This window comes from Betta splendens, chromosome 10, assembly GCF_900634795.4.
Source record: "Betta splendens chromosome 10, fBetSpl5.4, whole genome shotgun sequence".
NCBI classification, from domain to species: domain Eukaryota; kingdom Metazoa; phylum Chordata; class Actinopteri; order Anabantiformes; family Osphronemidae; genus Betta; species Betta splendens.
Window position 1 is genome coordinate 20,574,390 of NC_040890.2, and position 24,876 is coordinate 20,599,265.

At 43.5% G+C, this 24,876-nt stretch overlaps 2 protein-coding genes and 2 long non-coding RNA genes across 4 annotated transcripts; 3 read left to right on the forward strand and 1 right to left on the reverse strand.

The window, feature by feature from the left end:
* Positions 1-70: 70 nt before the first annotated feature.
* Positions 71-1,933, forward strand: LOC114863877 (polyadenylate-binding protein-interacting protein 2-like). The gene is made up of 3 exons (XM_029164378.3): positions 71-211; positions 968-1,129; positions 1,334-1,933. Exons 1-3 carry the CDS (start codon positions 77-79, stop codon positions 1,397-1,399), a joined length of 363 nt encoding a protein of 120 aa, XP_029020211.1. The 5' UTR covers positions 71-76; the 3' UTR covers positions 1,400-1,933.
* A 5,426-nt stretch (positions 1,934-7,359) lies between these two features.
* On the forward strand, positions 7,360-9,139 carry neurog1 (neurogenin 1). Its single transcript, XM_029164377.3, has 2 exons — positions 7,360-8,021; positions 8,102-9,139. The coding sequence occupies exon 2, from the start codon at positions 8,120-8,122 to the stop codon at positions 8,723-8,725; it is 606 nt and encodes a 201-aa protein (XP_029020210.1). The 5' UTR covers positions 7,360-8,021; positions 8,102-8,119; the 3' UTR covers positions 8,726-9,139.
* Positions 9,140-13,307: 4,168 nt separating this feature from the next.
* LOC129604777 (uncharacterized) lies at positions 13,308-16,997 on the reverse strand. The gene is made up of 5 exons (XR_008695975.1): positions 16,060-16,997; positions 15,734-15,858; positions 15,336-15,543; positions 14,009-14,076; positions 13,308-13,895 (listed from the first exon to the last, which is right to left on the reverse strand). It is a non-coding gene; the product is annotated as an uncharacterized LOC129604777 (long non-coding RNA).
* A 444-nt stretch (positions 16,998-17,441) lies between these two features.
* LOC129604779 (uncharacterized) lies at positions 17,442-21,547 on the forward strand. Its single transcript, XR_008695977.1, has 2 exons — positions 17,442-20,224; positions 20,309-21,547. It is a non-coding gene; the product is annotated as an uncharacterized LOC129604779 (long non-coding RNA).
* Positions 21,548-24,876: the final 3,329 nt, after the last annotated feature.

Here is a 24,876-nt window from a genome sequence, read left to right on the forward strand (position 1 = left end):
GGCCATCACGGCCGAGCTGGCGGATCAATGGGTCAACGGCTCCCTTTGTCTCCCGCAGGTTTGTGGTTCGTGTGAAATGAAAAACCCGAGTATCAACAACGTTGCCCCGAACATGACGATCAGCGGGGAGGTGATCTTGAGCGGCCTGTCCGAGGAGAACCCGTTCGCCGAGTACATGTGGATGGAGAACGAGGAGGAGTTCAACCGGCAGGTGAGTACCAGAACCAACAGAACACCGGAGCCTGCGTAAACCCAAGCACCGGATTCATGCGTTGTAATTAGACAATGGGAGAATCTGGGCACAAGTCTTTAACAAGTCCTCAGTTTTTTAAGCCACCTCGGGTCAATTTGTCTATTGTGATAAGATTTAGCCTTCTAAATCACTTGGATGAAGGCATCAGTTAAATGAGTAAATGCCCATTCCCATATTCTGTATGAACCTTGAGTTTTTCAAAATTATTTTGGTGGCAGTTATTTGACTAAAATCTAATTATTTTACACAGCATTACCTGGAGCTAATCAATGAGACCATAGTCATGACAATGACCTGCCTTCTTCTGTTTGACTGATGAGTGACAGAACCCTGGTGCTGCTCTCTCTCAGGCACCACTTCATAAACAGTCTAGGTTGTTTCTGTGCGGGTCGGTCCACTGGCTGTGCTCACACACCAAACGTCACTGTAAACATCAGAAACCACATCAGAGCTATGTGACGTTTACCAAACCTTTGTTCTGGGACTTGAGGTTGACGTTGAAACTGTTTGACTTCTTCCATGTCATTCTCTAATAATAAAAGGTGGTCCCATTTATGTATTTTGGTATTTTTATATGTGGATCTATGAGCTGACACACTATGCTCCCCAGACACCATGTGTCCCTTCACGTCAGCTTGTTTTGAATGTTTGACCCCCAGCTGGGACAGCTTTCATATTGTCTGGTCTGAATTGTTGTGCGATTTGTGTGTGCAGGTGGAGGAGGAGCTGTGGGAGGAGGACTTCATAGAGCACTGTTTTCAGGAGATGCTGGAAGAAGAGCAGTGGGAGTGGTTCATCCCATCTAGAGACCTCCCCTCCCTGCAGGAACAGATCACTCTCCTGGTTCTGGATGACACAGATGCAGACTGCATTGTGGTAAGTTTAGTATGTGATGAAGGAGAACTTTCTTAAGATGAAATAATCATGTGGTTCTGATTTTAGTCCTAGGTCCTCTGGTTTCATACCAGTGGGGATATTATTTCATAACCTTTAACTGTCACACTAAATACCAAGCTGATGTTCATTTCATGTGTGACAGGTCTTTGAACCTCAGCTGGTCTTTGGTTTTCTTCTGTGCAGGTCCATAGCAGCCTGAACCCCAATGCTAAGGAGTTCACTCCAGGGATCCAGAAACATGTCATGTGACCCAGCCCCAGTCCACACTGTGACATCACCAATACCATGTCTGCTGTTTGTTTTCTAGCTGCCACTTAACCGTCAGCCCGTGTTGCCAAAGTTGTGTACTCGCCTCGCATGTGTTCAGATTCTCGTTGTGTCAGTTGCTGAATGTAAATCAGTTCAGTTGAGCTGGAGAACAAACTGTTTTTCAGTTAAACTCTCGTGTTCTTTTATTTGCACTTTGATTTTATAAGTTTCATGATTTTACACTTTGAAAAGGACTGTGTCGGCACATGGTTCGGTTTCTCTTTGTGACACTGAAGCTTGGTTCTGATTGTGTTTGGTTTGTGTCTTATGTGTTTTTCTGTCCCTTTGGTCCCTGCTGACCTCAGAGCAGCTGATCGTTATCTCATGTTTGTTTCGAGGATTTTCTAAGTGCACATAAAGTACTGTATAAAAAGTCATATAATGAGAAAGGTTTTCAAAAAACTCTATTTTTTCTTAAACTATTTGAAAATAAATGTTGAAATAAATAAATGAAGAAAAGCTTTTGGGCCATTCTATTAGCATCAGCACTGTATATGTTCACTTGAAAAAATGCACTTTGAGCTGAGCATTAAACCTCTATCTGGACCACTTAAGGTCATGCACCCTTCAGGTTTCACAGTCCAACCTCCTGTCCAATGTTGTGTTGGGGTCTCTTTTGGGACCAGAACAGAAGCCTGGACATGACTAGAACCTGAATCTGTATCTCTGGGTCCAGATGTCAGCAGCAGGTTTAAGTCCTGTAGAAGGTGGGGCTTACGTGGTCTCCACTGGTTGTTCCAGCTCATCATTTAGATGCTGGACTGGACTGAGTTCCGGGGAATTTAGTGCCTAATGTTGTCCAGAAGGTGGCGCCGTTGAGCGGTAGAAGGATTGAATCAATGCTGCATCGACAAGTGGCTGACAGCACGATGATCTGTCCCACTGGAGGTGGGTACCCTTATCCAGGCTAGTGGTTCTGAGTCCGAGTCCTGGAGCCACTACAACTCTGTCGTAACTCTACGCTGTGCCTAAACGTTCCTCCAGCGTTTTAGAGCGACAATAATGCAAACTAACCAGCAGGGGGCAACAGGGTCCAGCTGGCCCAGCGTCCTGAGGGAGGTTCTACAGCCCTGCCTTAGTAGGAATTTATGCCTTAACCTTTGCAGTGTTGGAGGCACACAGCCATAGATCCGCTGCTGTGTGGCGCAGTCCAGCAGCAGGGCTGTGTATGCTCTGATGGGGTGTCTGGGGTGCAGGGAATCGTTGCAGCTGATTGGATGAGGGGAATGTCAGGGAATGTGCAGCAAAGCCCACCAGATTTGACCCCTGCCCCCACCGTCACCATCATGGCGTAGACCTGGGGAACCTTTGACAGGACAGGTGAACACTCCCTGTCTAGACCCAGCTTCCCCATCCAGACACAAAGATTTCAATTAGTTCCAACTCATCTGAACTCTTCATCCGTCCCCTGGTCAGAGAGAAAGCCACCACATCCCAGCAAGCAACGTTAATGTCTAATATCTCTCATCTCTGCCTGATTCTCTTCTCTTCTTTGGCTGGACAGAAGCAGAAACAGGAAGGAAACAGAACAGGAAGAATCATAAAAACTTCCAAACCTGATGCAGGGACCCCCCCCCCCCCCCAGCCTTCAGCCCAGGGCTTTCACATGCAAACTAAGCAGACATATGGAGAGGAGGTCTCTGCTGCAGCCCTCCTAAAGATTCTGATTGTATGACAACTCACGTCCAGGGCTGCTCAGCCCCCTCCACCTCCACCTCGTCCCAGACAACAGCTTCATTAGCAGACTCCCAGCTCCTTCTCCTCTGCTCAATCACTCCTTTGTTGGAGCCCGTTCAAGTTATTGCTCTCTGAACCATATGGTCGCTCTGGCTTTCAGCAAAACTGCCTCCAGTGGTTTATCTGTTTCCCAGCAGTTTATCTTCTACACGTTAGTGGGGTCTGTTCTTGTTGAACCACAGGTGCTTCGATGGGTGAGCATTAGCGTTGTGTGTTTGTTGTAAATGACGTGGCGTCAGGTTGTATCACTCTGTGGCTCTGGGCAAACAAAGCACGACGTCAGACAGGAATTGACATGTCTGTTCTGTGCACGTCACCTGTTTCATTGTTTTTACTGCTTCTGGTAAATATGCTGTGGCGTTATTAAGTGGGCTCACTCGTGGCTCAGCGGGACACGAGTGGGTTTGCAGAGAGCATCAGAACCGAACCCTGCCTCCACTGCAGCACACTGGCGCCGTGTGGTTTTCATATCTGGCCCCATCTCTAAAGTGAGATCTGGTGAAGTGTGAGTTTCTCCGGACTGGGCCGGACTGGGCCAGGCCGTGCTTGGCTGGGGCAGCAGCAGCAGACGGTTTGTGTCTGCAGCTCGAAGACTGATGCTTCAGTCAACACCAGCTCCTCCTCCATCATGTCTGTGCACACAGACGGAGCGCGTGGTCAAACACAGCAGCCCGTTGGTTCCGTCTCTCTGCTCACAGACGTCTTGTTCAGGAAGGTTTTAATGTAATGGAACGCAGCAGTGAATCAGTGGCCTCAATGCTGCCACCGCCATCACCCTCCGCCTCCATCAATCTGCTGTTGCATTATGGGAGCAGAAGCTTCCCATTCACTTGTCTGCGGCTATTTGCTCAGAGTGATAATTTACCTCTGGTTTACCCCGAGTTAACAGCCACAAAGGAACAGTTTATCTGCAGCCGCCGCTGCCGTGACAACGCCACGATCTGAAAACACAGCACCTGAAAAGCCAGCGGGCACCGGGTCATCACGAAGCCATCAATACACACAGGATGTTTTCAAGTCCAGAAAGAAAAGCATCATCTGCTGTTAAACGTGTGGTTCATCAAAGGACGTGCTCTGATGCTCTGACGGTGGAGGGAACACTGAGCTGGACCGTTTGTGGTTCTGACAGTTCTCGCTCTGCATTACTGGTAATTCCAATTACTGTAGAACCAGCTCGGATGAAAAGTTAAGGAATTCCTGAAGCCGATGCTTCACTAAGCCTCCAGTCCTGGTTGGGTCCTTCTGTCCTGGTGAGGACGAGATCTGAGCAGATTAGCCTCCACTTCTTTCTGGTGGTCTGAGGCTCCGTGCTTCATTTTCTCACGTGTTTCGCTTCATTGAAATTCAATTCCATCTCATGTCTGTGGAAGTTAATCCTGTCAGAGCTTCGCCCCAGGCCGACCTCTCACTCTGCCTTTCTCTCTCTGCTTTTCTTTATTCTCTTCATTTTTGTTCACAAATTCTAATTAGCACAAAACAAAACCCAATTTGTGTCTTTATTGTTGATTTATATGGAGTCAGATTGGAAATAGAAATGCTCGCTACAACCAAAAGCACATGAAAAGTACAATTTAATCCTCAAAGAACCATTTCAAATACAGACACTGGAATGTTTATGCTAATCGATTAAAAAAATCTAAATCAATTTCTCCACTAAATCTAAAAACAAAACCAATGTAGAAGTAGTATCTGATTGTTGTCATGATACTCAGAATTAAACTGAACTGATCCTCTGGGGACACTGTTCTGCTTCTTTGAGCAGTCACCTCGTGTTAATCTCCCTGAGCCTCAATGGAGTAGCTCGGACTTTGTTAGACTAAAGTGTGTGTGAGGTGATCGGACGGATGAGTGGGTGAATCTTGGACTCATTCTGGACTCAATCTGGACTCATCCTTGACTTATCCTGGACTCATCCTTGACTCATCCTAGAACCACCTTTGACTCATTTTGGACTCATGTAAATTCATCTTGGGCTCACCCTGGACTCATCCTGGACTCATCCTGGACTCATCCTGGACTCATCCTGGACTCATCCTGGACTCATCCTGGACTCATCCTGGACTCATCCTAGACTCATCATGGACTCATCATGGACTCATCATGGACTCATCCTGTTTTAGCAGGACTGGTGATGCAGCAGCTTTGTCTGCCTCCTCACCCACTGAACCCAGATAACACAATCGGTCAGGACAACAAACGTCACAGAGCAGCGGTGCCACCCACATATCTGTCGACTCAATGTCAATAAACCCAAAGCTGTAAAGTGCTTCCACCCTCTTTAGGAACAAGCTGTTGGATCACTTTGAAGTGATGCAGCCATAAAAGGAAAACATGCCTCCACCACACACACACTTCAGTAGGACTCTGTGTGTGGTTCTGCTCAATCACAACCTCCTGAAGAAGAGTGTTTCTGCAACTGAACCATGTCAGGACCACGTCTGGTAATGTATCAGGGCGAAGCTGAGCGTTCTTATAATGACAAGAAGACAAGTATCAGTCTCTGCTGGGACTGACCCTAAGCAGATAAAATCAACTAAATGGGTCTGCAGACAGCGTATGCAAGTTCTGTTCTCTGGTCCAGACCTCATACTGCTGCCTTCACTAGTTTGAGCAAAGGAACACAGTCCTGAAAGAACTAGTGGCAGCACTTCCTGCTCAGCGGGGCTGGACTGGGCTCAGGTAGCGACCAAAACAGGCCAAACACAAGTGTTGGTGATGCTCACTGACTGTTTCCATCTCTTCATATGTTCCTTCATTTCTCTGAGGACACTGTTCTGCTTCTCGAGCAGTCACCTCGTGTTAATCTCCCTGAGCCTCAATGGAGTAGCTCGGACTTTGTTGGACTAAAGTGTGTGTGAGGTGATTGGACGGATGGGTGGGTGGGTGGATCTTGGACTCATTCTGGACTCATCCTTGACTCATCCTTGACTGACTCTAGCCTCATCCTTGATTCATCCTCGACCCATTCTTGACTCATTCTGGATTCATCCTAGACCACCCTTGACTGACTCTGGACTCATCCTTGACCGATCCTAGCCTCATCCTTGACTCATCCTAGAACCATCCTTGACTCATTTTGGACTTATGTAAATTCATCTTGGAATCATCCTGAACTCTTCCTGGGCTCACCCTGGACTCATTTTAGACTTATGTAAACTCATACTGGACTCATTCTGGATTCATCCTAGACCACCCTTGACTGACTCTGGACTCATCCTCTACTCATCCTTGAACCATCCTTGACTCATTTGGGGCTCATGTAAATTCATCCTGGACTCACTCTGAACACATCCTGGACTCATCCTGAACTCATCCAGGGCTCACCCTGAACTCTTCCTGGGCTCATGTAAACTTCATATGTTCCTTCATTTCTCTCTCTAGGTTATCCTCCTTTTTAGCAGGTTTTGTATGGGGTGGAGTAGGACTTGCAGACTTGCAGTCAGGGCCTCTGTGAGGCTTGTGCCAGCCCTGCAGCCAGGGCAGAGATGATTTGTGTGCAGCCTGGGCTTGGTTTTGTTCCTGCTGAGGCCCATTTGAATAAGAATGATACCAATAGAGTGGCTGAGGCAGAAAGAAAACAGCACAAAAGGCCAGAGGAGCTGAATTTGGACGAGGGACAAACCAGCAGAGGAGTGAAAAGAAGTGCAGGGCGGACGGCCACAAAGGAACAATTCACCTTATAATCGCTTTGATATATTATACATGCCTGAGACTCTAAACATTGTGTAATTATTTATAAATGACTGTCCCCCCTCTCCAGCAGAATAAAGCAGCAGAAAGACTCTGCAGGTCTCTGCTTCTTCTTTGCTGAGCTGCAAACTGAATAAGTGGAATAATTAATGGAAAATTGTATGGCTGTCTCATATAGATGTCTTTAAAATACACTTATCAGTTGAATATTCCTCTCTATGTTTTACTAGGAATTAATCAGTTCAAAGAATGGCATTTTCTGTCCTATGTGTCTTCTTTAGATTTAATCCAGTTTTATCTGATCAAACTCCTGAAACAGTTTCTGTGACCCGTGACCTTTATTACTCTTCTGGGAATTAATCCATTTAAATCTAGAGTTCTATGTCCTTCATTCAAACACTAATAATGTGTTTACTTTAATAGAATAGAATAGGCATGAACATCCTGTTTGTGCGCGTGCAGGAACGTCGACCCGATTTTCGTTGCTTGCTGGAATCAGAGAAACTTTTCTAGTAAAGTTTTACTTATCTTTGTATTTTCTGTAACTGAAGTGAAGGATGTGGTTTGTCTCTTTCTTTCTGCGGATGGATGGATGGGTCGGTGGGTGGGTCGGTGACTCTGCGGAGCGTGTCTCCGCCCGGCGGGGGGTGGGTGTCCTACTGACCGTTCTTTCTTCTTCTTCTCCTTCTTTTTCATGTTTTTGGGTTTAACTGTGGAAGGTTTGGTCTTCTGTTTCACTGAGAGGGAGGGAGGGAGGCAGGGTTGTGGGTTCGTGTCGCTCGCGTGGCCGGCCCTCTGCTCTGATTGGCTGGCCGTGATTACCGGCACGCTTCTTAGTGCGGGCCGGGCAAACACCGCAGGCGTCATTATGTTAATGAGCAGCTCCCGCGGCACGGGGCAGACCTGCCGCAGCATTCATCCTCCTCATCCTGCGCTCTGATGCCAGGGTGGGGGTGTCCCGGGGGGCGGCCATTGTCCGTCCACAGTATATAAGCGGGCTGAGGCCGGTCGTGTGCCAGGCTCACCGGCTCGCACGAGCTGATCCAGAGCTAAAGCAAAGAGACGCGCGCCAGTCACTGATCCCAAACTCTCGGTCCCGTTGGATCCGGCTCAAGCAAACGTCCGCAGACTTTAGGTGAGTTGAGCGCGTGTCTCCGCTCTCCTGCAGGACCCTGCGCACCCACCGGGCTCTAACCCGCCTCTTTCCCCCCACAGATTCACCTGCGCTCCGTCATGGACTCCGTCTACTCCGACATCGACAGCAACAGCTGCGACTTCTTCCCTCACACCGATGACGAGGACTCCCGCGGCAGCCTGTGTCCCGCCTCCCCGGACTCCTCTCCGGAGCCGGAGCAGCAGCAGCAAAAGAAGCGGCGCCGCGGACGTGCCCGCAGCGAAGCCACCGTGCAGGTGGTGAAGAAGAACCGGCGCTTGAAGGCCAATGACCGGGAGCGGAACCGCATGCACAACCTGAACGACGCGCTGGACGCGCTGCGCGGCGTGCTGCCGGCCTTCCCGGACGAGACCAAGCTCACCAAGATAGAGACTCTGCGCTTTGCGCACAACTACATCTGGGCGCTGTCAGAAACCATCCGCATCGCCGACCTGCAGGCGGGGAAGAGCAGCAGCGCTCCACTGCTGCTGAGCTCCGCGTGTCTCGCTGAGGTCCCGAGTCCGGGCAGCGACGCCTGCTCCTGGAGCTCCAGCCGTTCCTCGTCGTCCTGCTCCCCGGCTTACTGCGCCTCCAGCCCGGGCAGCCCCGCTGCCCCGGAGGACTACAGCTACCTGCAGCCGGACGCGCTGTTCGGCGTCCGTGGCTTCGTGCCGGGCGTCTACTGAGCGTCAGGACTCTTCTGGAATAAGACTAAGAACCACGGTTGCCTTACGAGCTCTGACGGACTGCAGCGACTCGTCCTCTCGGTTCCTCCAGAAACCTTTGCACTTTTCCGTCGTCACTGTTGGCAGGTTCTTTTTTTCCCTCGGAGGTGAAAAGTCAATTTTACAATTTGTAGAGTGATGAAGCAGAAAAGAGAGCGTGGAAATTGAGTTTCAACGCTCTGACAATAGAGTGAATGGATCTGCTCTCATTCATGGTGTCCTGTCACCCCTCCCTCCCCCTTTTTAGACTACTGCTGTTTTTATTTATTCAACGTTTGGTTTCAACATATGAAATCTGTATTTTGTATATAAAGAGATTTTTATTCTATTTACGTTGGTGCGGCCACTTTTCTACAAAATAAAGGTATAACGTTTTCTATAAAACAAAGATTCTGATTCAGTTTGTATAACAATGAGTTTAACTCGTTTATAGTAACACACACACACAGTTTATAATAATTAATATTAATAAGATAACGGTCTGTTCACGGCAGCAGGTGGAAGGTTCAACTAAACAAGGATCGTCTATTGTTGCTTTTACTGTCATGTTAATGAGCTCAGCTCCTATAGAAACTAGAAAGACAACAACTTTAACTGTAGTTTATAGCTTATTATTGTTGAGCCACAACAGCTGCACATTATTTATTCTCCAATAAGGCAGTGTTACATCTACAAGCACGTCTAATGATGTAGAAAGAGGCACCGGAGCTTCATCAGGGTGCAGGAAAACGTTTGCTGGGGCTGATGACCCGCAACGAACAGACAGAGTATTAGAAGTCTTCAAACAGACATTACGTTAAACCTGGATGTTTGGTTATTATTATCATGTTTCATGTTTATTAGTTTATTGTTGTTTTGCTGCTTACATTTGATACATTCCTGCAGTAGGTTCTGTTTCACACAAACACTTTATTTGTGTTGATTGCGAGCCCCCGATCCTGACTCCGATATTTTGTTGTTGTGCACGGCGCCGTGCGCCAATTGAGTGGAGCTCGTGCACCTGTGGACTCATAATGAGGCCCAGAAAGTATTAATTAGATTTCTATTGTGGGGGCTGAGAAGATAAAGCCAGCACACACACACACACACATACACAGTCTTAATTTAACAAGCAGACTATTGGTTCCTTCTCACAAGCTCAACTAAAATGTGTCTTAAGAACCAGAACTTCCAGAACAGAGTCCAAAAACTAAAATCAGTCCAAAAGTCTTGATTAGAATCTTGACTGTTTGGTCAATAACTTGTTAGAACCTGGAGTGGAGGTGGTTCTGGATTTTTGAGACTCCAGTGCACTGATGCACTGATCAGACAGCCAACACCCAGACAACAGGAGCAGGAGATTCAGCTAGACCAGACTTAAAGGAAAACCTTTTCAACAGGGATTGACCAAAACGATGTTGGGTAGTATTTAAGAATGAAGGGACACTCCGTACCCTACATATTATCTATACAGAGAAATTATCATTATTTCTTCCTCCAACACAGCATTATTTGCCATGGGCTCAAAAACTACAACTAGTGCTTCCTGGTTTCCTCTGTACCTGTCCCAGCAATGGTCAGACTGAGAGGGGGCGTAGCCAGGCTGAGAGGGGGCGGAGCCAGGCTGAGAGGGGGCGGAGCCAGCCTGCTTGAGCGAAACTGCTCAGTCCTTCATTGTTTTCCTTGCATACCCGTACACTACTAATATTCAAGGTAGAGTAGATTATTTAGAACACAGTGAATTCTTCAGCACGCACAGTCTGATATTCATGGTTAGCTGTATGAGCCAGAGTTCAGCCGTTTGCAAAGAGAGCTGAAAGCTGGTATCTGGCAGGGATGCATCATGTCTCTGCACTGAAAGAAGCACAACTTAATCTAACAGACAAACGTTCAGACATTGCTTTATAATTTTAACAAAAGGTTATATTATGTTATATAAATGTGTTTAAACAAAAACATAATTTCTAAGTTTTTTAGCAGCTTTTTATTTTGAATCAAAGCAGACAGTTGTTAGAAAGCTGCTGATTCTTCATTTAGCCTAAACCCTCTTCTTTTCTTTGTCTGCTGTTAGTGGCTGGAAAAACAAGCTGGTTGTCACGGAGTCTCAAAACACAGTGCACAGCAAAATACAAACCACTGATCTCAGTGTGAATCAGTGCATCATTGATTGTCATTGGAGCCTGTTGCTATTTGGTGTCTTTGTAGTTTATGTCAAATTAACCTTTTATGCAAAGAATTGGATCCATTTTGCAAAAAGGAGGAGAAAATGTGTCAATCCAATGAGAACAGGTGATTGGATGTTTGAGGTGTTTGACTCTACTTAAATATTCAGTTTTACGCCCGGCGATCATTTAAAATTTACATTTAACATTTACATTTACATTTACATTTACATTTACATTTACATTTACATTTAAACATTAAACATTCACATTCACATTTACATTTACATTTACATTTACATTTACATTTACATTTACATTTACATTTACATTTAGACTTTTGCACATTTAACTAAATGTGAGAAAACATGTTGTGTCATTTAGTTAAATGTGAGGAAACTAGTTATAGGTGCTCCTTTTACATTCGGCACCCCCTACCTGTACATGTAGACAATATCTGCCAATGAAGCCAAACCCTGTTGGCATAAAGAACTTTGTTTGTGCCACAGCAGATGGCATTTTTCTGGACTTTGAACTGTATCAAGGTAGAGATGTACAGTTTGATCAAGTGGAAGAAACAGAGTCTGGGTCTGGCTTTGGGAAGCATAGTCATGGATCGTCTGTGACCAGTTCTTCACAAGCATCCACGGTGCTGAACAAATGATGAAGAAAGAGCTATACATGACTGGTACAGTAATGAAGGACAGGGTCACTGCAGCAGTGCAAAAATTACCCACTGACAAAGCCATGAAAAAAGCAGGAAGAGGTACCTCAAGAGAGGTTTCCACTGAAGATGGAAAGTTGTGTGTAGTCAAGTGGTACAACAACAAATAAGTACTGATGAGCCTGAAGACATCTGCCAACGCTAGGACAAGAAATTGAAACAATATGAGGCTGTCTCGCGACCAAGCATTGTCCGTGAGTACAACCTCAAGATGGGTGGAGTTGACTTGGCTGACAGAATGATCAGTTACTATCTCATGAGCACTCGTACTAAGACGTGGACAGTGCGCATGCTCATGCACTTCACGGATCTGGCTTTTGCGTACAAGCCGATCGTAACTGTTACAAAGCCTTTCACAAATAGGTGTGTGAAGGGCATTGCTAGTTCTAATGCAAAAGGCTTTAAATGTATAATGATTTGTTGTAGGCATATGATGTTTTCCTAAAACTATTTGCAGCAATATCAATTGCAATTGCTGTTACTGCCAAAATGAGGCAAAACTGTTTTCATTTGTTTATTGCACTGATGTTGAAAACATGTTATTATTGTAGATAATAATACTTGCAAAAGCAGTCAGGGAGGGAAAAACTGCTGTTCAGGCTGGAAATAAAGAGTTTTACATTTAATTATGCAAAAGTGGCTTTGTTAGGTCTTTTTGGAAATTCAAACCAACTGTCCATTTTTGTTTGTTTGTTTTGTAATTTTTCTCTTAAACTACATCATCTCAAAAGATGATGCTTAGTTTTTATACTTATCAGATTACAATAAGCCCAAATAGCAAAGAGAAAAAAAAGAGTAACAAATTAGAGCTCGGGTCTTAAGAGATTAATATACAGTTTATCAGATAAACTGAAGACAATTAAACATGCATGGAATAAATCAGTATCTCAGAATTTCATACTATTTACAGATTAATCACTGCATAATGTACCTAGGAAATCTGGTTTACAAACATAGCTTTGGTTCTAAATACATATTAACCTAACATGTTTTTTTTTTGCTTTTACTAATGTGTATGATATATCAAGTGCTAATATATAACTAATAGAAATGTAGTTATTGTTTTTTTCTTTATAAATTTGACAGTACTGTCTGTGTGTATCTCAAGTCGTTGCAGGTATATAGCCTAGAGACGTTATGTCAGCTGGTGCGGGGGACTTCTAGGGCGAAGAGTCCAAGTTGTCATCCCATCTTCCCTGGGGTGTGTTCCAGAAAGCGGGTTATGTGACGGAGGGAGCGTTAATGTATTTAACGAACCATTTGAAACATTTCATTTCAAACTTAACAAACGCGGGTCTGCACTTACTACAGAAAGCATTCTGTGCGTACAGTAGCTCTTCGTTTTTTGCATCAGAACATTTTTAAGTGGCAGGTTTGTCCTTTCTATGATAATCTATGGCACATATTTTATTTTATTGCACACACGCACACTTTCTGTTTTACTATATTACTTTACATTTCAGAGTTTCCAAATGTGATTGGGTGCATCGATAGCACCCACATTCCTATTAAAGCTCCATCAGCCAATGGGGGAGACTATGTTAATAGGAAGTCATTTCACAGTATCAATGTGCAGGTAACTATTATTTCCTGTTCAGAATCTTTTGGTTTAAAGACCATTAAACGCATTACTGTTTCCATTAAATAGGTAATATTTGATGCAACACATCTGATCACTAACGTTGAAGCCAAATGATCAGGGTCAGTGCATGGTTCCAGAATCTTCAGGGAATCATCACTATGTCACATGTTTCAACAGGGTATGTTGTAATTTACACAAGTTCATGTTTTTACTGTATTCTTTTATTGTTTTACACATTTCAATCATTACAGAACACTACAATAGCTACTTGCTGTGGGACAGAGGGTGCCCTTGTCTGCCCTATTTAATGACACCCTATCCTGAACCTGAGCCTGGACCACAGACACGGTTCAACTGGGCCCACAGCAGAACACGGCCAGGGTGGAGACGACCACAGGCATCCTGAAGGCGAGGTTCCAGTGTCTACGTGGCCTCAACGTCAGTCCAGAGAGGGCATGTGACAATATAGTGGATTGTGTTGTCCTTCACAACATTGCCACAATAGCGAGCGAGCCACCCTCCTTGTCCTGCTGAAGATGACCAAGAGGATCCAGTAGTGAACCAAGTAGACCACAGAGATGGTAGACTCTTGAGACTCTTGGAATATTATTTACATTGCTTCACACAATGTTCCAGACTGTGTGTTTTCTGGAGGGTCCAATAATACAATCAATCCATCAGTGACTGCAAGACAATGCAACCCATAAGATCAATGTGAAATAAAGTATAAAGAAATAGAGTACTACAACATTGTAGAAGCAAGATATAAATCCTGTAATTGTGTAATCAAATCTTACCATTTTGTAGGATTTTGTGTTTCATTTTGACTTGGGACAGAGTTCCTCTTGCTCCAGAAGGATTACACCTTTTAAACAAGAATATTACTATTAAGTAAAATTATTAGAATCTCATGGAATTAATAGTACAAAACGATTTGGAAGTTATGTTGAATTTCCCTTTACAATAAAAGAGAAAAAGTAAAAATAAAAGATAAGACGACAACATAACAGTAATTAAATAAACTCAATTTACTTTATTTTTCTTTTTTTTTCCTTCGCCGATGCAGCTGTGTTGCTTTTTCTATTAATAATCGGCTTAAATTCTTCATTCTCTGCATTAAAACCTCCAACTCCGCCGTTGAAATACGCTGCCATTATAGTGTCGCTTCGGATTTCCATGATGACTCGTGAATTCGGCAATCCATTGACAATGTCTTTATATATACCCCTTGCACGTGCGTTAACTCTGGGTTACCGACAGGAGGTAGATTAACCTATCAGGTATTTTGGAACCGACTCAGGGTAAGCAGGTTCTGGGTTCTGCTAAACCCGGAACTCTGGATTCCGGGTTTAGCAGAAGGTTAATCAACCCTGTTTTCTGGAATGCACCCCTTGTCTTGTGGATCAAGGCAGTGTTTCCTGAGGGACAAAGCACCTATGTTGGACTGTCACAGTTTGAGCAGTTTCCTGTTTTATTTTGAAGGACTTCCAGTTCTGTTCATTCCTCAGCTGTTTCATGTCATCCCCTGTTCTCATCATGCACACCTGTCTGTAATTAGTAATCACTCTCCAGCATATAAGCTCCAAGTCTCACCCAAGCCATTTGCCAGATTGTCGCGTGTACTCACCACCTTCCAGCATTGCCGTGTTTGCTTACCGCTTATATCGATCCTGATCCTTGTTGTTCCTGATTCCTGCCTGCTCTTGTCTGTAACGTTCCTGATTGTTTTTGACCTGAGATCGCCTGATCCTTGTCTGTACCTCTGCCGTGCTCACCTGGTGACAATCTTGCCTGTATTGGAGCTGAGCCTGCCTGCACTTTATTTGTACTGTCCCTGAGCCGTCCCTTTTATGACCCTGCCTAACTTGACCGTGATTGTATCGAATAAAGCCTGCTACCTTTCAACCTAAAACCTGTCTGAAGCCGTGCATGTAGGTTCGACATCTCCGTGGTGCTGACACTTAGACCACCTGTGAAATAACTAAATTACTGTTTTTGTTGCAATACCTGAATAGCACTTAAAATATTATAAAACATTTGTCTTTTTTCCGTCATAAAAACAAAAAGTCAAAGCCAACTTTATTGTCAACCAATGCAACAGCACTATGATGCTGGATAAGTTACCTTTGCAGTTTAATGTGCAGGCCACGGAATGAATGGATAGTATTCATAGTTATGTAGTTTCTGGAGTGGAACAGGTACAGTCGTGGGCAGTTGGCTGTGGAGATGTGAGGATCTTTGTTGTGCTCATTGCGTTTTAGAAGACATTTTGATCGGAAGCAGTGCAGCTGCTGTACAGATGGAGGATGCAGGTGTTTTCCTTGACACCACTCTAGAAGGTATAGAGAATAGAATAGTAGATTAATGAAATGTCCAGTATTTCCCTATGTATCTCACAACCTTCACAAATGTAAACAATATATAGAGGTAGTTAGATCAGTTGTAATTGTGTTTGGAGCAAACACATTTTAACCTAGCTTTTATAGTGATGGTTTGTTAAATCTTGGCATGGCATTAATGACCTCCTTTCTGTCAGGCTGCTCAAATTCTGCTCAGAGGGCCGGTGGGACAGGGATGTTCACAAGGTCCTCCATATAATGACCTGGGTCCAGCAGAACTTTATTGAAGTTTTCCACATAATCTGCACCTTAACACAAGAATTACAAATTACAAATTACCCATAAACAGACTAAAATGTCAAAATAAGTTGATCAACTGCATACAGAGTAAATATATAGACAATAATATAGATCAGATTATGAATACTTTAACTACTCAAATATGAAATCCAAAATCTAAAACTGCCTATTGGCCAACAAATGATCATACTGCTGTCAAATGTACATACCTTTGTTCTTGAGGTGAACAACAACTCCTCTACAAGGTAGCCGTGTGCCCACAGCGTGCAGTGGTGTGTCAGTTTGAGAAGCAACCTCAATGTCACATTTACAGCTAGCTGACTAGATAAGCAACATTTACGAGAAGACAGCAACAACATACATGTTATACTTAGATAGAACTTGCCATAACCCAAATTCACAGGTCTACTTGGGCTACGACATACACACAAAAGGCTCGGTAGTAATTAGACAAACAGCTGACTCTCGCAACTTACTATTGCAGCCAAACCCAAGTTGTACTAAATGTCATGTGGCGGGCTAGCGCTAGCCGCTAGCGGCTAACATGGCGTTAGCAGCTAAGATGTGAGCTGAATGAATGACCTCAGTACCATATATTACACGATTCGAACCGGACAAATGCTGAAGAGGCTTGGATTCATTCAGTTCCAGCCATTAGCATTCCTTACACAGGAGGGAAGATAGATTATAACCAAAGAAACCTCTGGAGTACATACATCAAATAAGTATCAAGCATGTACTTACGTTTGGCGAAGCAGCAAGTGGATCACATCTTGTAGGAACAGAGCCCTTCTTCAACCTCAAGCCCAGTAATAACTGGAAAAAATTAGAAAAATTACGTGGGAGAGCTGATCTGCTGCCGCTACGATGACAAACGCTGATTAGGCTGCTGACGTCACAAAGTTGACTGTGACAAAACGATGAAAACGGCAAAACGTTGACAAAGATTAAAACGATGACAGTGATTAAAAAGATGACCAAGCTGAAATGATGACAAGATTAAAAAGATGACAATGATTTAAAAGTTGACAGAGGTAAAAAGATGTTAAAGATTAAAAACTTGACCAAGGTGCTTTGTTGACAATCCTGAAAAAGCTATCTTTTTAAATTGAAAGGATTTGATGAAGTATTTCTAGTTAATTGCTTAACTGTGTAATAGTTTAATAGGTAGTCACAATTAACCAGTCAGAATTGGTTATTTACTGAACTGTAAAATAGTTTCATTAACAATTTGTAATTATTGAGCCAGAACCAGAAACTTAAAGCAAATAAATTGCATTGGTGATTTTTTTTAAGGGTTTAGTGGAAAAGTGTGGGGGTAATTACATAACTGTCAGTTAGTCTTTGAATAGTCATAATTAGCCATTCAAAGGCAAAAATAGTGTAGTTAAAGCTAATAAATTGCATTGGTGCTTTTGTTTTGAAAAGACGTAGGCGAAGCATGTGTGGGTAATTTCTAAACTGTTAATCTATCTTTAAATAGTCATAATTACTCAGCCAAAAGCGGAAATATTGCTATTAAAGCTAATTATTTAGCTTGGTGCTTTTATTTTCAAAGGATTTAGATAAGGTGTGTGCTTAATTACTACACAATCCAATACTGTGGTTGACTAATCAGTAATAAGCATGGAACTGCTGTCTACACTGAGCATCAGGAGTTTGAGCTGTCAGACAAATCTGCAGCTGCGCCGTTGCCATGGAGACGAAAGGCGGGAAAATCAGGCTCCCTCTGCTCTGTAAAAGCAGAGTTTCACCCTTGATAAATAGGCTTATTCCAGCAAAACCATAACAGTTATTACAAAAAAAATTCATTTTATGAATTCCAAGGCTTCCCTGAACATGTGGAGTTAATTTTATGTTTGAGGACGAAAGCTTGTAGCCACAGTCACAATTTCAAAATATGTCTTCTCCTTGTCTCTGTGGCTGCTGCAGTCTGTGGGGGGCTCTGTGTGGGCGGCTTGGGTCAAAACACCTGCCCTCCTGAACTGAAGGTGTGTGGGCTCCCTGGCTGCTGGGATTATTTCCTCTGCTTGTTGGATGGGCGTAGCGGCCGAGCTCCTCCATCACCCTGGCTTTCACAAGTGGCATTGTTCATGCACCAACGTCTGCCTCAGCCTTTGGGTGAACAATGTTAAGCTACAGCTTTACTAACCTTGTAGTGGGACACTCTACACCTGAGCTGATAAACAGGCTTTCCAAACCCAACTGTAAGTATTACTGGTACTAATCACTACCAATATCAATAATGTGTGAATATGGATGTCATGGCTATTATTAAGTAGTATTAGATATGTATAACAATGCATATGTGTATGTATATGATATATGTATAAGATATATGTATATGTTTGTATGAGTATGTGCACATACCTTAACACTATGTCAGGCTTAGGCAGAGATCGGACCCACATGCACAGTGCGAACACACAGAGTAGGTGGTAAAGTCAAGGTTTAGTACAAGTCAGTACCCTCGATCTTGTCCTGACATATGGGGTTGAAATTGATCATTTCAAAGTTCTTCCCCAAAACCCTCTGTTATCTGACCATTTCTTATTAACTTTTCAATTTACCATAATTGACCTTGCAGCAGCTGGAGAAGAAGGCTGAAGAAGGAGGCAGTGAATCAGAGGAGGTTAGCTCCGTGGTATAACTCAGAGATCCGCAGCCTAAAGCACAGGACCAGAAAACTAGAAAGACAGTGGCATTCCAACAAAATAATTGTAAATTGCTTAGCATAGAAGGACAGTTTAATAATATATAAAAAAGCAATTTGTGCTGCTAGGAAAACTATTATTCATCCTTAATTGAGGAAAACAAAAACAACCCCAGGTTTCTTTTCAGCACTGTAGCCAGGCTGACAAAGAGTCATAGCTGTGTTGAGTCTGCTATCCCCTTAAATCTCAGCAGCAATGACTTCATGAAGTACTTTGCTAAAAAGAAATTATCACTATTAAAGACATTCATCAACATCCATCCTCCAAATGACAGAAATCACTATCTAGATCCAACAACTTTAATAAATTTACCAAGAGCGCTGTCTTACTTACAGAGCTTTTCCCCCATAACTCATATGGAGTTAGCTTCAATAATTAACTCTTCCAAGTCGTCCACCTGTCTTTTAGACCCAATCCCAACCAAATTACTCAAAGAAGTTCTACCTTTAATCAGCTCGTCCATAATAAGTCAAATCAGCCAATCTTTCTTAATAGGCTATGTACCACAGGCTTTTACATTGGCTGTGGCTTTATTATTATTATTATTATTATTATTATTATTATTATTATTATTATTATTATTATTATTATTATTATTATTTTAAATTTACTCTTTATGTCTAAGATTCTTGAAAAATTTGTGGCTAAACAATTATCTGACCACCTGAGTAGGAATAACCTGTACGAAGATTTTCAGTCAGGATTTAGAAAACATCATAGCACAGAAACAGCTCTGGTTAGATTCACTAATGATCTTCTCTTAGATTCGAATGGTCTGGTCTCTGTCCTTGTCCTGTTAGATCTTAGTGCTGCTTTTGATACAATTGACCATACTATTCTATTACTGAGACTAGAACATAGAATCGGAAATTAAAGTAACAGCACTGGGATGGTTTAAATCCTATTTGTTGAACAGATTGCAGTTTGTTCATGTTAACAACAACTTCTCCACATGCACAAGTATTAGCTTTGGAATAGCACAGGGTTCTGTGTTTGGTCCAATTATGTTAAGTCTATACATGTCTCCTCTAGGTAAGAATATTAGGAAGCATTCTGTAAATTTTCATTGTTATACAGATGATACTCAGCTATATATGTCTTTGGAACCAAATAAAACAGATCAACGAGTCAAAATTCAAAGTTGTTTAAAAGACATCAAATCCTCCTACTTCCACCTTAGAAATATAGTTAAAATCAGAAGCATCCTCTCTCAGAGCGATGCAGAGAAACTGATTCATGCATTTGTTACCTCTAGGCTGGACTACTGTAACTGTTTACTCATAGGATGTCCTAACAGCTCCTTAAAAAGCCTACAGCTAATTCAAAATGCTGCAGCCAGAGTTCTGATGGGACTTAGAAAGAGAGATCACACCCTGGTCCAATCATCCTGCCTGCGTCCAGTCCCTGGTCCAACCATCCTGCCTGTGCTCTGTTGTTGCTTCTTGTTGTTGCTGTGTTTTTCTGTTTCTCTATCCCCTCACCCCAACCAGTCAAGGCAGTTGGCCGCCCACATTCACCCTGGCTCTTGTAAATGTCCCTGGCCAGCGTGGGGGAAATACACCTTGTGTGCTGCAATTAATGTCCAAGGGGTCCTGCGTCACCATGCCCCACTAGGTCCCATGCACTACGTGCAGCTGTGCAGGCTGCATAATTCCCATAAGTACGTTTCAGCATCAGGATGCCAAATGATAATGGTAACTCCAGAGCAGTAAAATCCAGGGTCAACAAAGCATTTATTCCACAGAAAAATGACAGAAGACAAGACAGACTGAAAATGTTTGGTCCCAACATCACCTTACATACCTGTTGCTCATGGGTGGGATTCAGCTCCCCAGACCAACCTGTGACACAGTAAGTGTTGTTAGGTGCTATATTATTCCATACCCTTGTCTTCTTAACTCTCAGCAGTGATGATCTTCTTAAATCTCGAAAGTGATGATTTTATGGACTTTAAGAACAACAGACTCCTCCTGCTCTTGCAAGCAATGGACGTGGCATGCGGAGACACTAAGGTGGGGTCAATCCAAGGATGGATTCGGCACACAAGGCAATATTTTCCCAGATGCCTAGCCCACAAGGACATCACCTGTGATGTGGATGAGGCCATGTGGCCTGATCCACAAAGAACACAGGATCTTTTAAACAACACAACTTGCAATCAAATAAATTAACACATCCAATTAGGTATAACACAGTGGACAGCAAAATACAGAACACTGATTTCACTGAAAAAAATCAAATTGTTGCAACAAAACCTTACACACAAGCTCTATTTGAATCATCCTTTCACATCACCAGCAACACACTGATGAACTTTATATAAAACACTCCAGTCTTGTGTTTCCATTTATAATTCTAATTTGCTCAGAATTCTGTAAAACTCAGACGTGACATTTCTGCAGCAATCAAACAATAGTTTTCAAACACAGGGTCACACCAGGTCAGATGCAGAAGAAACAGTGTGTGTGTGGTGTCCTCCTCTCTCTTTGACTCTCATTACCTCCATGTATGCATAGGCCTCTGTCTGACCTGGGGCCTATTTGTAGCACTGAGGATCAGATTGTTTGGTGCTGTTTTTTGTGCAGGTGTTTTCAGGTGTGTGTGTGAGTGACTACATTTGCCAGATGAAGATTGCTTTTTTTCTCAATAAAAACGGGTCTAATGTATAACAATGTGTGTAGTGTTTTGCAATAAGTGTGTTAACAGAATTGAGACAAAGAAGTATTGAGGCTTTGGTCTAAGCATTCGTTTTTAATGTAAGCAATAGGAAAAAACTGTATCAGGGAGGACACCACTGAAAGGAAGTGGATGATGTGTGTGAAGGTCTCCAGCGCTTCGTCAGCTGCACACACAAGGAGGAGGAAGAAGATTCCTTTGTCTCTTATGGATGTGTGTTTGTCTGGTTTCTTTTCTCTTTTTCTTGTTCTCTTGCTCTTGCAATGTGCAGTTTCTCTGCTGTGGGACTAATAAAGGCTTTCTCATTCTTATTCTTATTCCTTGTGTGGCCGGAGAAACGACTTCTGGGGAAAAGGGTACATGTATTAAAAGCCAACTTTGGAAAAATTAACTTTTGAAATAAAAACTTCTAGTTTTAAATAAGAAAAGACAGATGTTACAATTGGTATTTTGAAAATAGTCAATATGAAATAGAATTTTATGACAATGTGCAGATTCTTAAAGAGAATTAAACTAATTTCAAGATAATAAGTGTCACACAAAAGGACCTGAGGGTTGAACCCAAATGCACAGCGCACAGATAGGACTTGAGTTAGAAATGAGCTTTAATGTAGACAGACGGGCTATTAAACTTAGTCAGAAACAGTAAACCCAGTATCCAGGCAGAGGTACCAAGGACTTGTACTAGTGCTGGCACGCTACTGACGCAGTGACAAGACCAGAAGACCTGGCAACTTGGCTCGGTGACTACTGGTGCTTGAATACAAGGATAATGACTGATTGGCTGCTGCTGCTGTGACTGGTTGTTAAGTTACAATGAATGTTAACTGGCAGGATGAATACAGGAACTAACAAAATAAAACAGGAAGTGAGAAACCCTGGCTAAGAGACTGGATCCATGAAAGTTATGTTTTCATATCATATTAATTATTTCATACTTTTATGGTCAGTTTACATATTTGTCTATTCATATGCTTATTTATTTCATATACTAGTAACATATTTAATTATGAACACATTGGAGTTCCACGGTCAGATCTTTGTTGATCAGATTTAGCCTTGAGTTGCTTTCTGCTGATTGACCTCCTGCTCTTTGCTCCTTGTTTGGTGTCAGCGCCTGCCTCCCGGTTCAGAGCATCTGACCCCAGGTCAGCCTGGGCAGACACTCCCGCCACACCAGCTCAGACAGATGGTTGTAGGGGGCGGAGTCAGGTGCAGGCCAGACTGTGGCTGCATCATGCAGGTGCAGCACAACCACAGGTGATGACGCCTCCTGGTCTTTGTGAGGTAACGAGCAGTGGTTGGACATGTGTTGTATTTATTTACCTGTTTACCTGAGGCCAGACTCATCCCCCACAGCAACTGTCTGTCAAACTGAGCCTGATACTCAAAGAACCAGTTAGACTCAAGTTAAGCTTCTATTTTATCAACAAGTCATTACCCTGCAGGAGGAGCGGCTTCCACCCCCCGCTCCTCGACAGCAGGGAGCTTCTGTAGCTCACTGACGGTGTTCTAAGGGTTAATGAGCGCCTGCTCCTCTGCAACACGCTCCTATTCAGCTCATTGTAAATTCCTGGACATTGTTCTCAATTTGTTAACCCACTTTATGTTCTTTGTGTCAGACTGTGGCTCTCTACAGTGTCCTCCTCCTCCTCCTCTTCCTCTTCATTTCTCCTCCTCTCAAACAGTCAAAAGCCTTGTGGCCTTGTTCTCTTGAAGATGACTCCCTCTCCTTCTCCTCCTCACCTGATCCATTCAGGTCATTGACGTTGAAGCCTCCTTTAACGCTGCTTTTAGACCGGGGCCGTCCAGTCAGTTCCAGCTGGATCAGCTGGTGGAAGCATCATGCCTCTGGTCTGTCAAAATCAGCAATGCCATTACCCAGACTGGAGCGAAGCCTTGTTTAGGACCTGTCCAATAACAACCAGGACTGATTATCAGGGCGGACACACCTGAATGGAAGTGGTCGATGTGCGCGAACGATCGCGTTAGAGGCCCAGGGACGAGTGAAGGTGTCTGATGCTTCATCAGCTGCACACACCAGGAGAAGGAAGGAGCTTCCTTTGTCTCTGTGTGGCCGGAGAAACGACTTCACTTGGTTTCTCCTGACTTCATCCATTCAGCATTTCCACCCTGAGGCTGCTCCACCCTCTCTGCCAGGAAGTGGGCACCTACGTGAACATACGCTTCACTGCAGCTGAGCACACGACAGCACCACGAACCCACGCTCAGAATCATCATGTGAGTCTGCAGGTCAAAGGTCACCGACACAGTAATTAATTACAGAGATTTAATGATGGATACAAAGATATTCAGAGTTTGAGGCTTATGATAAAAACACACCTGCTGGCCAGAAGCTCTAGTTTCTGTTCACCATTGGCCTTCTTTGTCCAAACTGGTTCTTTTTGATTTTCATTAATGAGACATGTTCTTTAACAAACCTGCATAAACTAGTAGATGGGACAAACCTGCAGCATTTCTAAACAGTAATCAACAGTAAATCTTCTCATGCAAAATTTAATTTCTTCAGTTTGAGCCGAGTTTCGTCTGACCCACGGCTCAGCCTGTTTGATTCAACGCACAGAATCAACATGCAAACAAATGAAAGGGTTTGTTTGTTGGAATCTCATCTGGGAGCTTTGATGAGTGTGGGCAGGAAGGATGGACAAGACTGGAGGAGAAGAAGAGACTGGCCTGAGGCTCACAGCCGACCTCCCACAACGTGCACATACACACACTGTGCTGCTTTTGTGTGAAGCAGGAGGCTTTTATTTTGGTAGTAGTTCATAACTGATCCGGTGCTACCTTATGGTCCAGGACCAGAGCCGAGCGTCAAGAGGCTGCAGAAGAGAGACTTGCTCTTCACTACCGAGGTCAGGGGTGAGAGGGTCGACAGGTAGAAGTGGCCGATGAAGCACTTTTAGAGCAGAGCGAAGAGAGAACTAATGATCTGTGAGTGGAGGCTGCTACACTCTATCGCCTCCGACACACACACACACGTTGCCCCGGGGCAAGTCAGGGGGCAACTAGTTCCCTTATAAGAGCTCACAAAGGCAGAACAGAGGCACAGGAAAGTGTCAATCAAAAGAGCAGCCAAGCAGCAGGACACACACACACACACACACACCACACACACACACACACACACACACACACACACACACACACACACACACACACACACACACTCACTCACAGATTCATGTTTCAGAAACACTCTGACAAAGGAGGCTCCTGATTTTGGTGATATTCCTCAGATGGGAGTTTCCAGAGTTTTCTGTAATATATGAAGTACAAGACTTAACATACATATATAATATATTATAAGATAATAGATTTTAAGAAGCTCCATCTGAAGCAATGACACGTCCAAGAAGTCTGAAGTTTGAGTGTTTCTAATAATATCACCTAGAGGAGACGGTACAGACTGAACAGAACCCTGCAGAACTCCAAAACTAACTTTTGTGAGAATGAAGAAATGGGAGTTCTTAACTTAGATCAGATTTGAACCATTCACTGATATGTTGTAGGATTAGCTGGTCACAGCAGAGGAGCCCAGACTTAGTCAAACATGAAGATATGTTCTATTGGACAGAGAAGGAAAAACCTTCAGATCTGAAGTCGTTAAATCATATG